The following is a 21,002-nucleotide window of genomic DNA, read 5'->3' on the forward strand; positions in this document are numbered from 1 at the left end:
CATATTTCGCAATATAAGGTAGCCTATGTCCTTTCTCTGCTATCAAAATATCTCAATACCAAATTTCATGCAAATTGGTTCAATAGTTTAGGCGTGATTGAGTAACAGACAGACAGACAGAGTTACTTTCGCATTTATAATATTAGTATGGATTAGTTTGGTTTTGCTTCTACTGAGTCATATTTTAGGCTTGGTAAATAACCTACTAGTGTTTACATCTGAACCCCTCCATAACGGCTGGACAGATTATAATGATATTTTTGTGGCGCTGGATTTGAGAATGGTTTAAATTTACAATTTAAACGCGGGCGATACCAAGGACAAAGGCTTGTATACCTAATAAAAATACATATTATTAATTTAAAAATTTCTTAGTACAAGTACCTTATTCTCATATAATTAAGATTAGAGGATTTTTTAAACCTAAATATTGGTCAGGCTTTTACCGTAAGCCATCATTTAATTGTTTTCTAACTATTACAATATATAATACTAGCTTTCCGCCCGCGGCTTCGTCCGCTTTGTCTAAAACATAATAAATTATATACTAAAACCTTCCTCTTGAATCACTCATCTATTAAAAAAAACCGCATCAAAATCCGTTGCGTAGTTTTAAAGATTTAAGCATACATGGGGACATAGGGACAGAGAAAGCGACTTTGTTATAAACTATGTAGTATACAATGTAGTGATGATACAATATATAAAATATATAGTATTGCTAAGTTCAGTTATGCCACTTTTACACTGCGTCGCGTGCAGTTAAATAAATTATGAGCAAAAAGAATGACTTTCAACGCCATCTGCTATCCATGGCTGAAACTAGGGAATACATATTCTAAATAAATTGTAATATGATTGATATTTATTTATTTATGAAATGAAAATCTCATTTATATAATCGGCCTTCGAGCTGCGCTGTAATAATTAAATGCTACTAAAGCAATAGGTACTGTCTAATTATACTTTTATATTAAGATTATTGAAATTTCATTTTAATTAGGTACCTTAATAATTTTCAATCACCTTTTTTTGCTTGCTAATATTTATAAGTTCTCACTTCTTGTCTCGGAGGCCAAGACCCACTTCGGGGCTCGGGGTTTCAGCGCCACAGGCTTGCCACAGGAGTAACAGTAGTAATAGTTCTTTAAGATGAACTTATTCTTGTGTAAATATAGCTAAACTTGGTAAAGAATGCACCTCAACGGGAAAATACTTTTAAAAACACCTTACATAGGTGATAACTCGGGTGATAATGTTGATTTAAATTTCGCGCTTCTACATCTCTTAATTTTTTTTTTTTTAAGATTTAATGGCAACATCACTTAATACTTTTATAGGTGAAAAATATAAGTATTTACATAATTACGATCAATGTAATAATTAAATATGTAAGTTTTAAGTAAGTACATTATATATTAAATATATATTTATTTAACATAAAAACAAAAAAATCCAAAAGTGCACGCCTCATAATTTTTTTTTAATAAATATTTATTAATTATTATTTTTGTTTATTTAATAACAATTAAACCACATCGAATCAGACCCTGAAAAATGAAAGGGTTCTATTCCTGAGCATACTCAAGCGTAAGAGAAAAAAAAAGACTCGATTAGTAAAGTATTTCGGTCGCTATCGTGTTAACAAGAAAAAGGATCCGCACATACAGACACACGGACGTCCAAGACAGAACTTTTTTAAACTGTTTTATAACTAGTTTAAATAACAAAAATGACATCAAAAATATCATGAACGTTAAAAATAGTGTTTTTTCTTAATATGTGTGTGTATGTATTATCTTACAAGTGCAATGTATGATACATAAAGACATTTTAAGTTTGAAAAATCAGATGTTTTGCGCGAAGTGACAGTAGTACCCACCTCAACGCTTCGCTTATGAGGCGTGCAATATGTAATTTAAATTATGACGCTCGATCAATTCCTCTGAGCTCGATCATATATCTTACGATTCTTTTGCGATTCTTCCTCAGGATTCTTCTATATTTTGACAATTGACACTTGACGTTTATGACACATGACGTTTGTGAATTAAAAACTTATTTAGGTAAAGTTATCGCTTCAACTTCATTCAATAGAAAGTAATAAATATAAAGTGGAATTTGAACGTGTACGCTAAAAAGATAATCTCTAAAGCATTAAATATGTTTGAGAATTTCCAATCTTAACGGACTTGAAATAAAGTCACGATTTAAACAACAAAAATTATTTAACATCAGGCGAGTTTTTAAGTGTTTTTATCATAAACTTAGTACCTATTTATGTATCTGCCTAGCTTAGTTACAGCGTTATAATTAAAATTCTATAATGTTTATAGGGCGTTTATTAAGTACTTCTCGTGCAACTATCAGAAGATCTTTCCATATATCGACCAAATTAAATCAAGCAATGGGTATCGATGGAAATAACATTTTAGCCGAGAGCTTAAAAAAGCAGGTAAGGAAAGTTGGTTTGAAAAAAGAAAAACCTAATTCCGGTGTTCTATTGAAATGTGTGTCATTATTTTTATTCGCTTATTATTTCAGGGCATAGAATATGTTTTCGGCATAGTAGGTATTCCTGTTATTGAAACTTCTATGGCATTCCAATCTGTGGGTATTAAATATGTGGGAATGAGAAATGAACAAGCAGCGGCTTATGCAGCTCAGGCTATCGGTTACCTTACAGGTAAAAAATCAGTTTATTATATACTTTGCGTTATGAGTAGTTTTTTGTTCTTTATTGATTAATCATGACATGAATAAGCAGCACTTTTTTGTTAAGTGATTTTTGTTCAGAAACACTGCCATTGAACTTTATTCACCAAGTTATAAGTAGTTAGTTATTTAATCTGCTTTTAATCCAATATATTCCTAATCTTACCTCAAATCATTAATTGCTAAATTTATCTAAATTAGATTTTTTGTGTAATAATCAGTAATTAATTAGATAAAATTTGAATACATCAAGCGCTCGAGATTATAATTGTTACATGTTTTCTTCACGTTTTTCCTTTACCTGTTTATGAAGTACATTGAAATTATATTATAGTACCAATTGACTTATTCATAATATTATTATATCATGTTAATGTAATGTGTATCCAAACTATTATATACTACTAGCGATCCGCCCCGGCTTCGCCCGTGGTACCTACATGTTTAAACTATCCTATCTCTCAAGTTGGATCGAACTGCACATGGTGTGCGAATTTTATTATAATCGGTTAAGTGGTTTAGGAGTCCATTGAGGACAAACATTGTGACATGAGATTTATATATATATGTATTAAGATTTATTCATTCACAGTTGACTGTAATTGGTCTTAGTGTGATGATATATTATAGCCTTCCTCAATAAATGGGCTATCTAACTTGTGTTGTTCCCGAGATTAGCGTGTTCAAACAAACTCTTCAGCTTTATAATATTAGTTTAGATAAAAAAGAACATTCACATTTTTATTCTAGTAGGTATTATATATTGAATTGTATCGAGGCGGTCGCTATATAAAGTAAATATGGATACAGTGGATATTATCTTTGTTTATCATGAGATAACATTTAATCTTTCATATTTTGTACAATGATATAATAATTGAATTTAATATCAGAAGTATGTGGCATAATAATTGATGAACATTATTAAATTTGAACTCATATTTTCTCAGGTCAAAACTTTGCCAGCAACAAAATTTTATTTAAAATTAAAATATAATAGCTATGAAAATAATGAACGTTCTATACCCTTCTACAATTTAAGGCTGATTAAAAACCATTTGTTCCATAATTAAAACACTATTATACTATTAAAATTAGAGTATGAGTAATAGATAAAACAAATAGAATTTTCAGGGACACTTGTTTAAAACTTGGTATAGATTACTCTTTATTTTTTTAATACATCGATAATATTATCAAATGACAAATAAACTACAGGCAAGCCAGGAGTATGTCTTGCGGTATCTGGCCCAGGGCTCCTCCACTGTATAGGAGGTATGGCCAATGCACAAGTGAACTGTTGGCCTCTGCTGGTCATTGCTGGCTCTTGCCCAGAAGACCATGAAGGCATTGGAGGATTCCAAGAATGGCTTCAGGTAATATTGTATAAAAAATATATCCCATTTACAGATATGCATACAGATAATTTTTTTGTAGACAAAATTATTATGGATACTTATTTATTGTCAGTGACAATATCTAAAAACATATTGATAAAAGATAAAAATTATATTTTATGTGGGTTGTAAAGGCATGCATAAAATAATTGAGATTGTTGAAATTTACTTGTAAAACTGAAAAAAAAATCTGGATGAATGGTCTTCCAAGACCATCAGCAAAACATACACATCACTTAAAAAAGACCGTCTTTGACCTTATTGCTTAAACCTTGAAAATTGAAATGTCATAAAAAACATACTAAGTTTTTGTTAAAGAGCACAAAGACTTTGGCTCATAATATATCAAAAAACATTATAAAATAATCATACCATTCATATACTCTTTAAGAAATTATTAGTTTGTTTGTTTCTCTACCATAAAAGTTGACCTTCAACTGCTTGAACAATATGTAAGCGTAGACTTTTTCTACTGAATCTGTTTTTTTTTGTTTATGTTCGTATTACTTATGTTAATTTTAAGAATTAACGATGTTTAACATAATACGTAAACAAATGTATTACATAAAGATTGTTGTTATTTTATGTAAGCAAATCTTTATTAACCCATTGAGCCCCGAACGACCCGATTGGTCCACTACACAATAGATCTTATATTGTGTCTGTGATTCCGGGGCCTGAGTTATTGAGGCAAAGTTTTCTAGCTTATGTTTCCTTGCCCAGATAGAAAAATATTTCTATAACCAATTATTAAATAATTGTATTATATTATGAATTTGCAGGTGGAATCAAGTCGCTTGTACTGCAAATATGCAGTGCGACCTCCTTCACCAAAACTCATTCCTTTGCACGTAGAGAGAGCCGTGCGCAGTGCGTGCGCAGGACGACCCGGTGTCGCTTACCTGGATATGCCCGCTACTTTACTTATGGTAAGATTAATAAGTATTATTAGGGTTCCGTACCTCAAAAGGAAAAAACGGAACCCTTATAGGATCACTTTGTTGTCCGTCCGTCCGTCTGTCAAGACCCTTTTTCTCAGGAACGCGTGGAGGTATGAAGCTGAAATTTATATCAATTACTCAGGTCTACTGTCCCTTGAAGCTGTGAAAAAATCAAACTTCTAAGCCAACGCAATCAAAAGATATAGCCGTTTATGCCGCAAATTTTCGACACTCGCAAGGGAATCAAAACCTAAAGGGTACTTCCAGTCGACCTAGAATCTTGAAATTTGGCATGAAGCAACGTTTTATAGCGCACATAAAGGAAAAATTCCGAAAACCTTAAATTTTACGGAACCCTCGGTGCGCGAGTCCGACTCGCACTTGGCCGGTTTTATTGGTTAAGATAAACCAATTTATTATACAACTAGAATCTTTTACAATGACTAATAACTAGTTATTAATGTAAATTTATCATATAATTATATGCTTTTGTCGGCATTCTAACTTGTTTAAAAAGCATCGTCATAACTATTGTAGTATGAAGTATTTCCTAATAGCTTTTGTATAGATACTCAGGAATGTAGCTTTCTCTGAAACTGAAAAAAATCTAAGGTAAACATTATTTAACACCCCCCCCCCCCCTTAAAAGTGTGAATGATTGAATAAGCAAATTTATAAAACACCCCATCCTTACAGGCAGAAGTAGAAGAAGACAAAGTTCCACTAGACTACTACACAGCAGAACCTCTAACCTTAGCCCATCCAGCCCCAGAATTAGTAGATAAAGCAGCAGAATTACTGTCCAATGCTAAAAGACCATTAGTAGTAGTGGGAAAGGGGGCTGCATATGCGCGGGCTGAAGATGCAGTACGGAAACTCGTGGATAGCACTGGAATACCGTTCTTGCCTACACCTATGGGTATGATGGTTATATGTAATACTAGGTTTTCGCCCGCGGTTTCAAAGAAAAACCCGTTCCCGTAGGATTTCCGGGATAAAACCTATCCTATGTCCTTTCTCGGGTATCAAAATATCTCTATTCCAAATTTCATGCAAATTGGTTCAGTACTTAAGGCGTGATTGAGTAACAGACAGACAGACAGAGTTACTTTCGCATTTATAATATTAGTATGGATTATATTTATCGTCGCCTAGTACCCACAACACAAGCCTTAATTGAGCTTACTGTGGGACTAGGTCGATTTGTGTAATAATGTCAAAAAAAAAATGTAGTGATTACAAATAAAATGTACAGGTAAGGGCGTAGTACCCGACGAGTCTGCATATTGCGTGTCGACGGCTCGAACGCAAGCGCTGCTTCAAGCAGATGTGATACTCTTACTGGGAGCAAGATTGAATTGGATGCTGCACTTTGGACAGCCGCCGAGATTCGCGCCTGATGTTAAAGTTATTCAGGTATTTTTTATATAATTATTCTACTGTTATTACTATTGTGTTCCCACCCGCTTTCAATTCATCGTTCAACAAAAATGTTATTACTTTATCATATTCCCAACTGTCTTCTTTCCACATAAAGCATTAGCAGCTATAGGCTACAACTCAAAATACATTATTTCAATTATATGTAAAATTATGCAAAACATTTTATTTTTTCTTGTTCTTTTTTCAAAAATTTAACACTGGTTTAAATTAATAAGTTATATAAAGAAGCAAAGTAATAAATATAAGAGTTGTGTTTCTTTGGAATCTCTATGTTAATTTTTTTTGCTGTGTAATTCTCAAATACTGTTATTAGTAGAAAATCTATATTATCTGCTAAGAATTATAAAGAAGAGGAATTATATTTCTCTTATATACGTATTTGTCCTGAATTAATTAACGAAAAATCCAACAACTCATACATGCTCATATACTACTTTTTTTTTCACAGGTAGACATTTCACCAGAAGAATTCCACAACAGTATCAAATCGGAAGTGGCAGTACATTCCGACATCAAGCCATTCACTGAGGCTCTTTCTCAAAGACTTTCAAACAAAAAGTTCTCATTGCAACCCAATAATAATGCATGGTGGCAGTCGTTGAAGGAAAAACAGAAGAAAAATACTGAATTTGTTGAGGTGAGTTATTGAAAAATATTTAACGATTAAAATATCAATTAACTACGCTGAATAATAATCGTTACATATTATAATTCAAACTTGAGTTTTCAATGAATTTACATTTTGTTATGTCTATTCTATGGAAGAAGTACCTTATCGTTTGTTTTAGCTAATCACAAATAGAGAAGCCGCTGAAATATTTTTTTTATTTACAGGCTCAAGCAAACAACAAAACACAGCCCTTAAATTACTACGCCGTGTTTAAAGCAGTTCAAGCTAATATTCCCAAAGATTCAATAATAGTCAGTGAAGGAGCAAATACTATGGACATTGGTAGAGGAATGCTTCTTAACAATCAAGCCAGGCATAGACTGGACGCTGGTACTTTTGGAACTATGGGGGTAAGTCAAATAAGGTGTCAAATAGATATAATATATGTTTAAATTGGAGATAATATTGCCCGCTTCAGCAATGTTAACAATCATTTTAGTGCAATATGTTAAAAATTATTCACTCAACTGCAATCTCACCAAATGTTATTTTTAATTTAAATAAATCAGATCATTGTTTTCCGTTTATTAAAATCATTAATTTATCTTTATATTTGAAACTGAATCATTTTTTAGAGTTTTCATCAAAATCAACCTTGTGGATTATTTTCAGCAGTTTTCGATACTATTCTAGTAGTTTTTCATTGTACCTAATACGCCCAGTTGACAATTTTACTCTGTATATTCGGAAATACATAGTTACTTGTATCTTGAAATACTTTCATATTACAAGAAACAACAATTTATTAAGTACAATTATATTGTACTAGCTTTCCGCCAGCGTGTTCAAAGAAAAACCCGCATAGTGCCCGTTCCCGTGGGATTTTCGGGATAAAACCTATCCTGTGTCAATCCAAGTTATCCTCTATATTTGTGCTAAATTTCATTGTAATCGGTTCAGTAGTATTTGCGTGAAAGAGTCAAACACACATCCATCCTCACAAACTTTCGCATTTATAATACTAGAGGCTAAATACTACTAATACTAGAGGCTTCGCCCGTGGTACATATTTCGCAATAAAAGGTAGCCTCCTTTCTCGGGTATCAAAATATATCTATACCAAATTTTATGCAAATTGGTTCAGTAGTTTAGGCGTGATTGAGTAACAGACAGACAAACAGAGTTACTTTCGCATTTATAATATTAGTATGGATTAGTAGGATTATATGAATGCACGTGTAATATAAAAATATTTGTATGTTTGCAGGTGGGACCTGCATTCGCGGTAGCAGCGGCGATGTGGTGCAGAGACTACGCGCCCGACAAGCGAGTCGTGTGCGTTGAAGGAGACTCCGCTTTTGGATTCTCAGGTAAAGTATTAAACATTTATATTGATAACCAGAGGTTGTGGGTTCCATTCCCAACCAGGGCAAATATTTGTGTGATGATAAACATACATATATTATAATTATAAATAAATAAATAAATAATTATCTGTATAAGTATTTATTTATAATAAATACTTTATGTATGTTTATCAGCCATAACACAAGCAAAAGCTTATTATGGGATCAGATCGAGCCGTGTGTGAAAATTATTCTGAAATATTTATTTATTTATTTATATCTGCCAATAAGTAATAGAATACGAAATAATTTAAGAAAATACCACTTCTAAAAAATAATAATTCTAACCATTATTATAGGGGTGACAGACGTACGAGTAAGTACGCGAACTTGTGGCTCGACGACCTTTTTCGCTCGTGTGTCACCCCAAGTACGCGTACTTAAAAACCGTCGAGTAAGTTCGTTGACGATCCAACATGTTTGAAATTTTACTCGTAGCCCGCCTTCGCTCGCACGTCTGTCACCGCCGTTAGGTATTATCCAACATGGACTATTTATTTTTCTTTAGTTAGTTGGCTTTTAATTAACAATCTCTTGTATCTCTCAAACAGATTAATTCATGTTTGATAACCTTAAATTAAAAGAATGAAGTAAACTGGTACTTGGTAAACTGACCAATAAAATATATCAATATTTTTACAGGAATGGAGATTGAAACGATGTTCCGCTACAAGCTGCCAGTTATTATTATAATTGTGAACAATAATGGTATATACAGTGGCTTTGATAAAGAAACCATGAAGGATTTCCAGTCTTCTGGCGACATCGCTCAATGGTAGGTTGAACATCATGTGCATTTTGGAGTGGCAAAATATGTATAAAATCTAATAACTAATATATATTATAAAGGCGAAAGTTTGTAAGGATGTATGGATGTTTGTTACTCTTTCACGTAAAAACTACTGAACCGATTACAATGAAATTTAGCACACATATAGAGGGTAACTTGGATTAACACATACGATAGTTTTTATCCCGGAAATCCCACGGGAACGGGAACTATGCGGGTTTTCCTTTGCAAACGCGGGCGAAGCCGCGGGCGGAAATCTAGTAAAAAATAATTTGAAAAATTAATGTGTAAAGACCATAGAAATCTAAATAACAAGACACTAGAAGTCGTAAGCGTGCGTGACCTTGTCGCCACTCAGGTGATTTTCACATCACCAGTGCATTCGTCACTGTTCAGTTGCTCTGGAGACGTATGAGTGTATACATGGTGTGTTTCAGCAATTCCCATTGCGGAAATTCTTCCACAAGTTGTAATTATACTTATAAAGGAATAATATTTCATCGGAAAATATTTTTTTTTTAGAAATAATGCCGTTTTTCCTTAAAATTATAGAATATTTACAAGTATTACGAGTGTCACCATAGTAATCGAAATAACAATGAATGACACAGTCGACCATTCTTATTATCACGTTTGTTCGTATTGGAGCAAAAAGTCTCATATACTTAGGGATGTTATTCTAAAATAAACCGTAAATTCGTGCGTTAGGATACATATTCAAAAGCTTAATTTAATAGATAAGTTAGTTTTCACTAAAATCAAGCTGTCCAATAAAAGGCATAGTTTACTTGTGTGTACTGTTTAGCTTTCGGTTTGAATGTGTTGATTTTGGCGACAGCGGTTTTCATACGAATTGTGACATTATAGCACTTCTATGTTAGACCGGGAGATACTGACACAAAATTTCGAGTCATTTGTAATAGGATGGCGGTTCTACAGGGGTCTTCGGAGGGCCGAGCCGCCCCTGTGTGCGAAGTGTGCGGCGCACACAGGCGCCAAGACAATAGGGGCGCCGCGCCGCCACTGCCACCAAAATTATTTTTGTTACCTATATGATTGTTTTTTGTAGTGGAGTATCGACAAGTAAGTAGGTACAATAGGCGCAAGTTCATAGGCCTTGTAAACAACAAAACATCTATAACGCTTATTGAACAAGTCTCTCAATATTGCACGCCTCATAAGCGAAGCGTTGAGGTGGGTACTACTGTCGCTTCGCGCAAAACATCTGATTTTTCAAACTTAAAATGTCTTTATGTATCATACATTGCACTTGTAAGATAATACATACACACACATATTAAGAAAAAACACTATTTTTAACGTTCATGATATTTTTGATGTCATTTTTGTTATTTAAACTAGTTAAAAAACAGTTTAAAAAAGTTCTGTCTTGGACGTCCGTGTGTCTGTATGTGCGGATCCTTTTTCTTGTTAACACGATAGCGACCGAAATACTTTACTAATCGAGTCTTTTTTTTTCTCTTACGCTTGAGTATGCTCAGGAATAGAACCCTTTCATTTTTCAGGGTCTGATTCGATGTGGTTAATTGTTATTAAATAAACAAAAATAATAATTAATAAATATTTATTAAAAAAAAATTATGAGGCGTGCACTTTTGGATTTTCCAAATTATTATTTAATGTTTATTATTATTCACGTTTATGGTTTCATTTTACGTTTAGGGTTTTAGTTTACATTCCTTACGAGCTCAACGTTAAAACGGCGGCAGTTCTTTGAACAAGAGAAAAAGTACTAGTTATTTTAAACCGTAGAGGCGCCGAGTTTGTATGAGTATGAAATTAGTCCACTCATTTCGTCCGAAAAAAAAGGCAAATAAAAGAAAGTGAATTTGCGCATCTATTTTTTTGATATGTTGTAGGGGATACCTAGAAAAGCTTAACTTGAGTTTTTCGACCAAGATTTCCTATGAGCTTTCGTCGCCATCTTGAAAAAAGGGGTAAAATTGGTTTTTCGGCAATAACTCGGCTATCCGATGAAATTCGGAAATCACTTATAAGACACTTTTTGTTCCTTTTTTAATGCTCTACAATTAAGTCCTGACCATTTTTACTGTATCGTGCATAGTTATCGAGATTATAAAACCTGGCATCCGTTTTGACGAGTGTGTTTGCATTTTTTCAATTACAAAATTTTCTTGAAACCATTTTTCATTCATTTTACCGTGTGTTGTACTTTTTTTCGCTCCATTGTACAGTTCAACTTTTTTTTTACTGCACAAACAAATTATTTGTTTAAAAAATATACTTTAGTGTGATCTTTAATTTGTTCTAAAGTCTGGTCTATGTACTTATTTTTTATCCCATCAATTTCCTAAACAATTTCCCATTCGATTCGCCATGCGAACACAACCGAGCGAGCAGCTCGCTCGACGGTGAGCGTGAATTCACCGACTCTGGCCTCTGCGGCGCGCTGGAGATCGTAATTTTTGTCCAACTAAAAAACTCCAAAAAGAAAATTGTAGGTCTGAATATTCTCTACAAGTTCGAATTCTACGATTTTTTAAATACATGTATATGTATTAGATACATATTATACATAATGTAGGTATATGTATTATGTCCTAAACAAAAAAAAGCAAAAAACTAAAAATGTGTCCTGAATTTTTGAAGTGAAACTTCTTTATCGGTGTTGGAAAAAAATTGAGTGTAACATTTTTTCGTTACGCGTGACTTTTTCCGTTACGCGCCATCTTTTTCTTATCCCTACCACGCGTGATTCGACGTATTTCTGTAAAGTTGCATATAGTAAATTATTTTTTGAAAAATAAGGTCATAAAGAAGTTTCACTTCGTACGTGTGTACACTAGTACACGCACACATTTTTTTTACTTTATCGATCAATATCTCGATAACGATGCATGATACGGAAAAAATGGTCCAGACTTAATTGTAGAGCATAAAAAAGGAACAAAAAGTGTCTTATAAGTGATTTCCGAATTTCATCGGATAGCCGAGTTATTGCCGAAAAACAAAATTTACACCTTTTTTTTAAGATGGCGGCGAAAGCTCATAGGAAATCTTGGTCGAAAAACTCAAGTTAAGCTTTTCTGGGTATCCCTACAATATATCAAAAAATTAGATGCGCAAATTCACTTTTTTTTGAATGTATATAATGAGTGGACTAAATATGAATGAGTGAGTTTCTGAGCGCAACCCGATGCGATGCGTGCGACGCAAGCGGGGCCCGGGGGTGGGGTCATGGGTATTCCCCGATTTTAACGAACGAGATAGCTAAGGCAAAACAAAACAAATGAACAATCATTTGATTGTAAGTGTGTGTGTGTGTAAGGTGCGCATTGAATTTTTATAAAAAAAGAGGCGCTTCATAGGTTTCGCACACAGGCGCTGCCGGGGGTCGGCGCGGCCCTGGCCGTCTTCCCCTCGTTTTCACCAAAGTATAATACATGTATTTTACAAATTTGATGCAATGTTTTCGTTTCTCATAGACATGTGTAAAACATGTTGTATACAAAATTTGATACATGTAGGATAACTTATATGAAACTTGTTGGTTGAAAACTTCTAGTTGCCTGATCTAAGTTGCCTACATGTTTATGATCTCTTGTTTTTGTTGTAGCAATACTTGTAGAATTCGAGACAAATTCAGTCGTACCTACTTTTATAATTTCTAAAAAAAAAACTTGTGATATGTATGTATGTTGAAAACTTTATCCAACAAACATGGATAAAGTTTAAAACTTGTTTGTTACTAGTATTGTACAGAAATTGCAATAAAATAAACAATACTTATCTAAACCACGACTGTGTTTTGTAGGTGAGAACGCTATCAATGGATCAGACAAGTTCTACCATGTCACAGACTTCAGTGTAAACGCAAATGTGTTTTATACTTGTATAAATACTTGTTGGCTACAAAGTGTGAACGAAAGAATGTTTGAGACAGTCTCAATACATGTGTAAAATAAATAATTATGTTTTGAAAAGTATTCTACAAGTTTTGTATCAAACTAGTATTTAACTTGTTTCTTGGTGAAAACGAGGGGTTAGTACGCAATGACAAAAAGAAAAACGATGGTGTGAACGCTGGTACCGGCGGCTTAGTCGCGTGGGCGTTAGTCGAACTCGTCGGAAAATAGCGAAAGTCAAACGATTTGTAACAGTATGGCACTTATTTTTCCTGTAAATTTGAGGATCAACAAATATAAATACAAAATTTCAAAGATCTATGTGTTGGAAATCTTCACTTATATAAATTAATAATAAATTAAGTTTTCAAGTATGACAGCACTTTTTCCCCCTACTAGAAGTATGGCAAATATAATAATGGTCACATTTTATCAAATACTCTCCAAAAATCCAAATGCAATACTGGTACAAAAAGTTTGGCGAAATCAAATTTTTTTGCAGATTTTCGGCGGTATGGCGACCATTTGGAATCGTCCGAAAAGTATGGCATGGCGATTTTCGTAAATGGCTGCACGACGATAGTTACCTGTGCAAAAGTTAGCCTGGTACAAATGGTTGAATAATTGTTTTATTTAAATCAACACATTCGCGTCGGTATGGCGGGCTGTAAGTCACACCGGAAAAGTATGGCATGACACTACCGCCTACTTCTTTTTTATGGGCTATCGGTAAATTCTAAAATTTTTGTGTTACAAATCGTTTGACTTTCGCTATTTTTCCGACGAGTTCGACAAACGCCCACGCGACTAAGCCACCGGTACCAGCGTTCACACCATCGTTTTTCTTTTTGTCATTGCGTACTAAGACCCCTGTAGAACCGCCATCCTTGTTACAAATGACTCGAAATTTTGTGTCAGTATCTCCCGGTCTATGTGTCTTGTTATTTAGATTTCTATGGTAAAGACTAAAGACGCTTTTTATCTTTTGCTTCAATAAAAGTGACTGAATATATTTCTATGAAGCCATTAATTTAGAGAAAATATTTTATATCCACTTTCATTTGTGTAACTTAATACTAATAATATACTTATTATAACATGAAAAACGAACTAATATTATATCAATTTACAGTACTCCTCCCACCGCATTAACCAGCGAGGTTCGTTATGAGAAAATGATGGAAATGTTTGGCAGTTCTGGTCACTTGTGCCGAACAGTGGAAGAAATCGAAACAGCCATTAAAGCCGCTATACAAGTCACAGACAGACCCAGCATTATCAACATATTGATCAGCCCACAAGCCAATAGAAAACCACAAACATTCAATTGGCTTACCGAGTCTAAACTGTGATTATATTGTTGAAATTTGAAGAGATTTTTTATACTTTGTTTTTGGTGCTATGGAAAGCTTATATTTCTATTTTTGGTGAATCGCTTTAATGTATACAATTGTTATAATCAAATAAAAAACAGGTTAAGGTTTAAGGATAATTTTTATATTGTCTGTCTATTGAGTCATTTATAATGTCACATCACATGTTTGTATATGTTGAACTTAAAATTATATAATAATAAATATATTATTTGTTATAAACTAAATCCCTGTATTTTCTTTAACTTCACTGTAAGCAAATGAATCGGCTGTGTAGGTGATCCAAAGCAAACAGAACATTGCTATTGTTATTTCTTCACACTTTGCCGAGGCAGCCAATCAAGAAGTTTTCTATCACAGTTTGTGCTGAAAACAATAACACGATATATTAATGACAAATACTTAAATTATCACAAGGCAAATTTAATAATTATGTCAAATTTTATATTTGTTTAACTTGGAAAAATTCGGCCCAAAAACCTCATAATTCCTTCAAGGCCGAATGTGTTGTTTCACCATAGAATTTTTTAGATAGTTTCTTATCAAATAAGGAAGTCTACATTATGTTTACAAACATAATTCTTCCTCTTTCCTCTTCGATTGAAAGATCTATAGCTATGTAATAAACATTGAATATTTAAATTTTTACGAGTGGCTGAGTTGGTCAGGCATCCGCCCCGGAATGGCGCGAAAGGATGCGGGTTCGAGTCCCTCCTCGTGATCGAATTTTTTCTATTCTTTATAAATTTATATTGAATATTTAGTTTTTATAGCATTCAAATACTATTTCTAAATGAGAAAACTTTTCAAGAAAAGTAAAAAGTCGATCATGAGGCCGGGATTCGAGCCCGCGTCTTTTTGCCAAACCAGGGCAATGTTTAGCCTCTCGACCACCCGTGATCACGCCAGAAGAACATTTTATATAGCACATGAGACATTTTGCAATAAAAAATTGGTTGTTTGTAAAGTAGGTTTACGATGATGAGACGAGATGTTTACGTAATAACGTCTTATTGGTGGCAGCGCTCGAGATGAGACGGGAGATCGGTCCGTCTCTCTCTCGTTATACCTGCGATCGCGCTCGTGAGGTTTTGGTGTGACACAAGTTTCTGAACATGTCACCCGACTAAAACGATTTTAAAAACGTTATCACGTCAACATGTAAATCGAAAACAGTATATGCAGCTCACCTAACTTGCAGTTATTTGTAGTAGTTAGAGTGTAAGCATCTTGATCGTAGTCATTAGTGAGTGTGAGATCAGCGCCTCTGATGAGGAGCTCGTTACAGGTGTAGGGGAAATCTGCCGCCGCGGCGTACATAAGGGCTGTGCTACCGGACTGGAACAAAACATGTTTATTTAATTACTCAAACTCTAAACATTAAGACAATGCGCGCACTATTTTGTCTCTCCCACCTATGGGCTAGTATGAAAGTGCGCGCACGTAGCGACGCAACTCCCCATACAAATTGATGGGAGAGACAAAATAGTTGCAGAGACAAAGTTGCTCGTGCGCGCTAGCTCTTATTTATTCAATTAGACTTCTTCTAGAAGCACTTTTGTCAAACGTCATTAACGTCATTAGGTTAACGTTACTAGCTGCGCTCGTTTCACCCGCGTGGCTCCACTTCTGGAAGGCAGGAAGGCCAACGCCTTCCTCGATAAATGGGCTATCCAACACCGAAATAATTTTTCTAATCAGACCAGGTTCTTGAGATTAGCGCGTTCAAACAAACAAACTCTTCAGCTTTATAATATTAGTATAGATAGTGGAAGTAATGAAGTAAGTATAATCCTGCTAAGATTATAAACATCAAAGTTTTTGAGGATGGATGAGTGGATATTCTGTTACTCTTTCACACAAAAATAGTGAATAAGATAAAGAGATCAAACTGAATAGAGAGTCCATTGTCTATTGAAGAACATCATTGTTTGCATATTTCTAAACTCCCTTCAACTATGCATGGATTATTTTTACAAGTTTACTACAGACCACCACTACTCCTATAACTCATTACTTACTGTTGGTCTTAGCGCGATGATATTATATAGTCTATAGCCCTTTGATTAATGGGCTATCCAACACGGAAATTTTTTTTTAAATCAGACCAGTAGTTTCCGAGATTAGCGCGTTCAAACTAACAAACTTCAGCTTTATAATATTAGTATAGATACATATAAAATAAAACTTACATCATCTTGTATGTCTGCGTCGGCACCTTCATTCAATAGAAATTTCACAACCTCATGGTGACCGCCGGCTGCAGCCAGGTGGAGGGCCGTCTCGCCCTCTGGGCCTCGCATATTAACATTGGCCCCGCACCTTAATATTAACGAAAATTTAAAACTTGTTGCTTTTTTGTAAATATAATCGTTTATAGGCTAATGTAATCCAAATGCCAAGAATTTAAAACAAGCATTTATCATTTAGTTTGAATTTGTATTTTTCTAATATGATAATTTTTAAGCAAATGTAATTTAAGATTAAAATTATTTTATAATTTTTTCTAATAATTATTAAATGTGAAGGCAGTGTTAAAGTTATATCATTTATTACAATTTACAGATCAGAATTTTTTCATCTATAGAACAGATATTATGTAGGGAAATAAAATATTAATACATATTACAAAGACAATATAATACACCAAAATATAAAAAATAACATACAACACATACACATGATAACATATTTCGAAAAAATTCGAGAAAAATCAAAATCTAATCCACTTGAGAGAACTATCATAAACAATAGAGACAAAGCAACATCCCTTGAACAAAAGAAGGCCACACACTTACCAAACAAGGTCCTGGCAACTGTTTAATTGTCCATAACTTGCTGCCCAGTGCAGGGCAGTAAGACCATGCTCATCAGTAATATCAACATATTGCTCCAGTTTCACGTCGTCACGGGTTATTTCACCGCGACCTGCCTTCGCGTGAAAGCTACAATCGGGCTGAGGCAGCTCAGGAACCCGCGCCTGCGTGTTACCTACAAACACGACCTTGAATACTTCACAACTAATTCAAATCCTTCAAAATAGATAATCGATAAGAATCCTTATAATGCGCTAAGGGCACGGATAAAATTCAAAGGTCACCTCTTTGTAAATTTGTCAATGCTGTACACTGCACCGATTTATAAGGCGTAAATGCACTCTTTCTAACTCCGTTTAAATTGGGCGCCCATCGTTGATATCCACCGCTGCCACTTTTACTACTATCTTGACTTCCAGAATCGAATTCACATTTAAAATTCTCCAAGTTCTCTTGCTTCTCTTGTTTTATATCAAAATTCTTTTCTTCGTTTTTAACAGAAATACCTTCTTCCATTTTTGCTCTATCGTTTACTTTTGCAGCTGAAGCTCTCTGTTGATTTCGTACGCAATAATCATTAATTCATTAATAAGAGTTGCCATTTGCCAACTCAATTTACAAAAATAACCATTTATTAGTAATCTAAGTTAAGGTAAAAACATTTAAAATGTAAAGCATTATACAATTATTAAAGAAAGATGTATTTATAATAAAAAAAACACATTGCATAGTACGCATTTACGAGGAAGATCCAGATAAGAATACCTTTTCAATTTTTAAATAGGTAGGTATCCAAAATAAATTAAAATGCTTTTATGCTATTGCATAGCTTTTATCTCAGATTTTGAGTGCGGCGACCGAATGTAAAAATTCCGTAACGAAAAAACCTAACACCCCCCACTCCAACCGGCACAGCTGCAGCGGTGAGATGCTAATTGCTAATTGCTATGCAGTATGCAGTAGCTTTACCACGGATGCGGCATTCCTCGAGTGCCACACGTATTTTTTAGTTATTCTTCTTTCAGAAGTATAGTCAAAATGATATAAATTCCAGTTTGAAAATAAAAGTAAAATGAATGTGTTTTTTTTTTCAATTATGTACATACTATAATATTCTAAATTGAACAGCTGTTCAACTTACTTTAATTTTGTCATTGTATAAATCAACTAATATTAAGAACACTTGAAATGTAAAACATATTTTATTAAGGAAATAATATTTATTTATTTTATTTACTATAATATTAGCATTTCTTCATGACCGTTGACGCTCACAGGTCGCACATTTTAGGCAAAACTGCCTAGAGCTGTCAACATTGAAAATAAGTCAGTAAACATTCATCAAAACAAGATCAAAACAATAGAGTATATAATAATTTATCACAATTGAATTTTTTTATCTAGCAGTATTAATTATAAAAATTAAATTAACACAGGACATGACGGATATGATGCTACTTCAGTACCTACCTATTTATATTATGATCTTAATATTGCAAGCAAATATGAATGAAACTTTACACAGTTTCTGTCTACATCTACATCTTGTCCAATCTTGTCCTGTGATCTTGTCTACATAGGTAGTACATCTTCCAGATTTATAATTATGTTAATAAGTAATTATTTTATAAGTTAATCTTGTCATTGTAAATTCGATAATATAGTTGATTTTTATAGAGAAAGCTAATAGAAAAAAGGGAGTAAAATGTCTTTGGTTTATGGCTGTATGCACATATTTTTAATCTGTCTTATGACGTTTGTAAACACTAAACTGTGTCAGTATATGAATTCGGTTATCATTTAAAAAATATTTACTTTACGCAATTGTGGATTTGATGATATTTCAATAATTTTTTTAATATTCTACGTTAATTTTGTTTTCTTAATATAATGTCGGCATCAGCACCAAAAACACAACAGCTTCAGCAAGATTTACAAAATGAATTGACTTCAGCAAACCAATTATTACGTCTCATGTAAGTATCTTTTGTTGTTACGTATTATTAGACTAATTTATAATATTAATATACTTTAATTTATGTATTGTGTAAGTATTAATATTATTTTATTTTTATAAAAATCGTTAGATTTATAGAGTTGCAGAAAATCAAAAGTTTTACTATGGCCGGAGGGGAATTTGAAGAAAATATTAAACAGGTACTTTTGCGCTCTACGATAATGTTTACATCAAAACTAAATATGCTTATTTCAATTTTAAGAAGTGATAACTGTTCCATTTATCATATCATTACAATTACAAAGAATTAAAAATGTTTATAATTAATTTTTTTTGAGCAAATGTAAGTTTCCAGAACTATATTTTGTGACTTGAATTCCATATTTCTTGCATGATTACTTATATAACATGGCTTACTTATGATGAATTTGAATATTTAGATATCATGATTAAGATTTTACCCTATTCCAGAATGTATCAATAATTGGAGATTTAGCTAAGATACAACAGATAAACATAAAAGATTTGCCGCCACTTAAAAGGATGCAACCACAACTAGACATGACACAAGAAACAAACCAAAGTTATCAGCAACATGACAGCTTCAGGAACAGTATGGATGATAGTCAATAGTGTGTTCATTTTTCTTAGTTTGTAATGTTAAATTTAATAAATTATTATTTCATTTTCTATTACTATGACTATGAGCATTTCTCTTATTCCTTCATACATTTGGTCCTTTCAGTACTCATTGTGACATTGTAGAAAAAATTGTATATTCAGAAAATAAAAATGGTATTGCAATAATGACTTGTGTGCATTATTAAGGTCAAAATTTTTAGGAAAAACAATCTACTAATATTATAAAGCTGAAGTTTGTTTGTATGTTTGAACGTGCTGATCTCGGGAACTAATGGTCCAATTTGAAAAATTCTTTCGGTATTAGATAGCCCATTCATCGAGGAAGGCTATAAGGTAACGGCACCAGTCGTGGACAAGCATCCAGTAATGGACAAAATAAATATTAAATTTAAATATTAAGACCAAAATTAACGTTATATAATTTGGCAATACTTAAAATAAAAGTTTGGTTCATAAGCTATCAAAATACGACATTTCATCTTATTCGGCCAAAATGTTTGAAGATGGCAGAACGTTATGTTTAGTTGCTGCGACTCGTTTCGAAGAAATCCGTTTTTACTAAGAAAATCCTTAAGGAAGTGAGGACACAATTTTGGTTATAAGAATTTTTGTATAAATGTCAGCAAAATTTGATATTACTTTTATTTATAGTAGTTAAGTGTACGAAATATTACACGATTTAGTATCATGATAGGTTATGTTGTTTAAAAAAAATTCATCAGTGTCCATAACTGGATTTAATTCTATGGATATATCCATTTATGGACATATGTCGAAAATAAACTTTTTTTAAAGGTATTAATTACATGCGCTTTTCTGTATTGTCTTTTCTTTCTGATTAATAATATACCTATCACGACCATTTCAAACAAAGGGTTCCAATATTGTACAACAATTGTCCATGACTGGATTTGCTTTGGTTCCAATAATGGACATTGATATTTTTTGTTAAAATTACACTAATGGGTCCAACAACATAATATATATCTAAACATGAAGAATATATTTTAGAACAATGGGTCATT

At 33.3% G+C, this 21,002-nt stretch overlaps 3 protein-coding genes across 4 annotated transcripts; 2 read left to right on the plus strand and 1 right to left on the minus strand.

The window, feature by feature from the left end:
• The first annotated feature begins 2,080 nt into the window (after positions 1-2,080).
• Hacl (2-hydroxyacyl-CoA lyase) lies at positions 2,081-14,789 on the plus strand. 2 transcript variants are annotated; one of them, XM_090111495.1, is made up of 12 exons: positions 2,081-2,238; positions 2,337-2,455; positions 2,545-2,686; positions 3,934-4,091; positions 4,895-5,041; positions 5,750-5,972; positions 6,309-6,469; positions 6,945-7,133; positions 7,331-7,516; positions 8,374-8,476; positions 9,155-9,287; positions 14,322-14,789. In XM_090111495.1, exons 2-12 carry the CDS (start codon positions 2,408-2,410, stop codon positions 14,539-14,541), a joined length of 1,710 nt encoding a protein of 569 aa, XP_089967621.1. In that variant the 5' UTR covers positions 2,081-2,238; positions 2,337-2,407; the 3' UTR covers positions 14,542-14,789. The 2 variants fall into 2 exon arrangements, with proteins under 2 accessions (XP_089967621.1, XP_089967620.1); XM_090111494.1 differs by lacking the exon at positions 2,081-2,238 and having other exon boundaries at positions 2,262-2,455.
• LOC149901226 (uncharacterized) lies at positions 14,665-17,954 on the minus strand. Its single transcript, XM_090111496.1, has 5 exons — positions 17,663-17,954; positions 17,361-17,553; positions 16,755-16,884; positions 15,753-15,900; positions 14,665-14,928 (listed from the first exon to the last, which is right to left on the minus strand). The coding sequence occupies exons 1-5, from the start codon at positions 17,892-17,894 to the stop codon at positions 14,879-14,881; spliced, it is 753 nt and encodes a 250-aa protein (XP_089967622.1). The 5' UTR covers positions 17,895-17,954; the 3' UTR covers positions 14,665-14,878.
• A 1,197-nt stretch (positions 17,955-19,151) lies between these two features.
• On the plus strand, positions 19,152-20,037 carry LOC149901227 (uncharacterized). Its single transcript, XM_090112041.1, has 3 exons — positions 19,152-19,354; positions 19,466-19,535; positions 19,807-20,037. The coding sequence occupies exons 1-3, from the start codon at positions 19,269-19,271 to the stop codon at positions 19,966-19,968; spliced, it is 318 nt and encodes a 105-aa protein (XP_089968167.1). The 5' UTR covers positions 19,152-19,268; the 3' UTR covers positions 19,969-20,037.
• Positions 20,038-21,002: the final 965 nt, after the last annotated feature.

The sequence above is a fragment of the Colias eurytheme genome, chromosome 17 (genome assembly GCF_061535395.1).
Source record: "Colias eurytheme isolate Ceu_HAF_F1 chromosome 17, ilColEury1 Martin Lab GWU primary, whole genome shotgun sequence".
Classification (NCBI taxonomy): domain Eukaryota; kingdom Metazoa; phylum Arthropoda; class Insecta; order Lepidoptera; family Pieridae; genus Colias; species Colias eurytheme.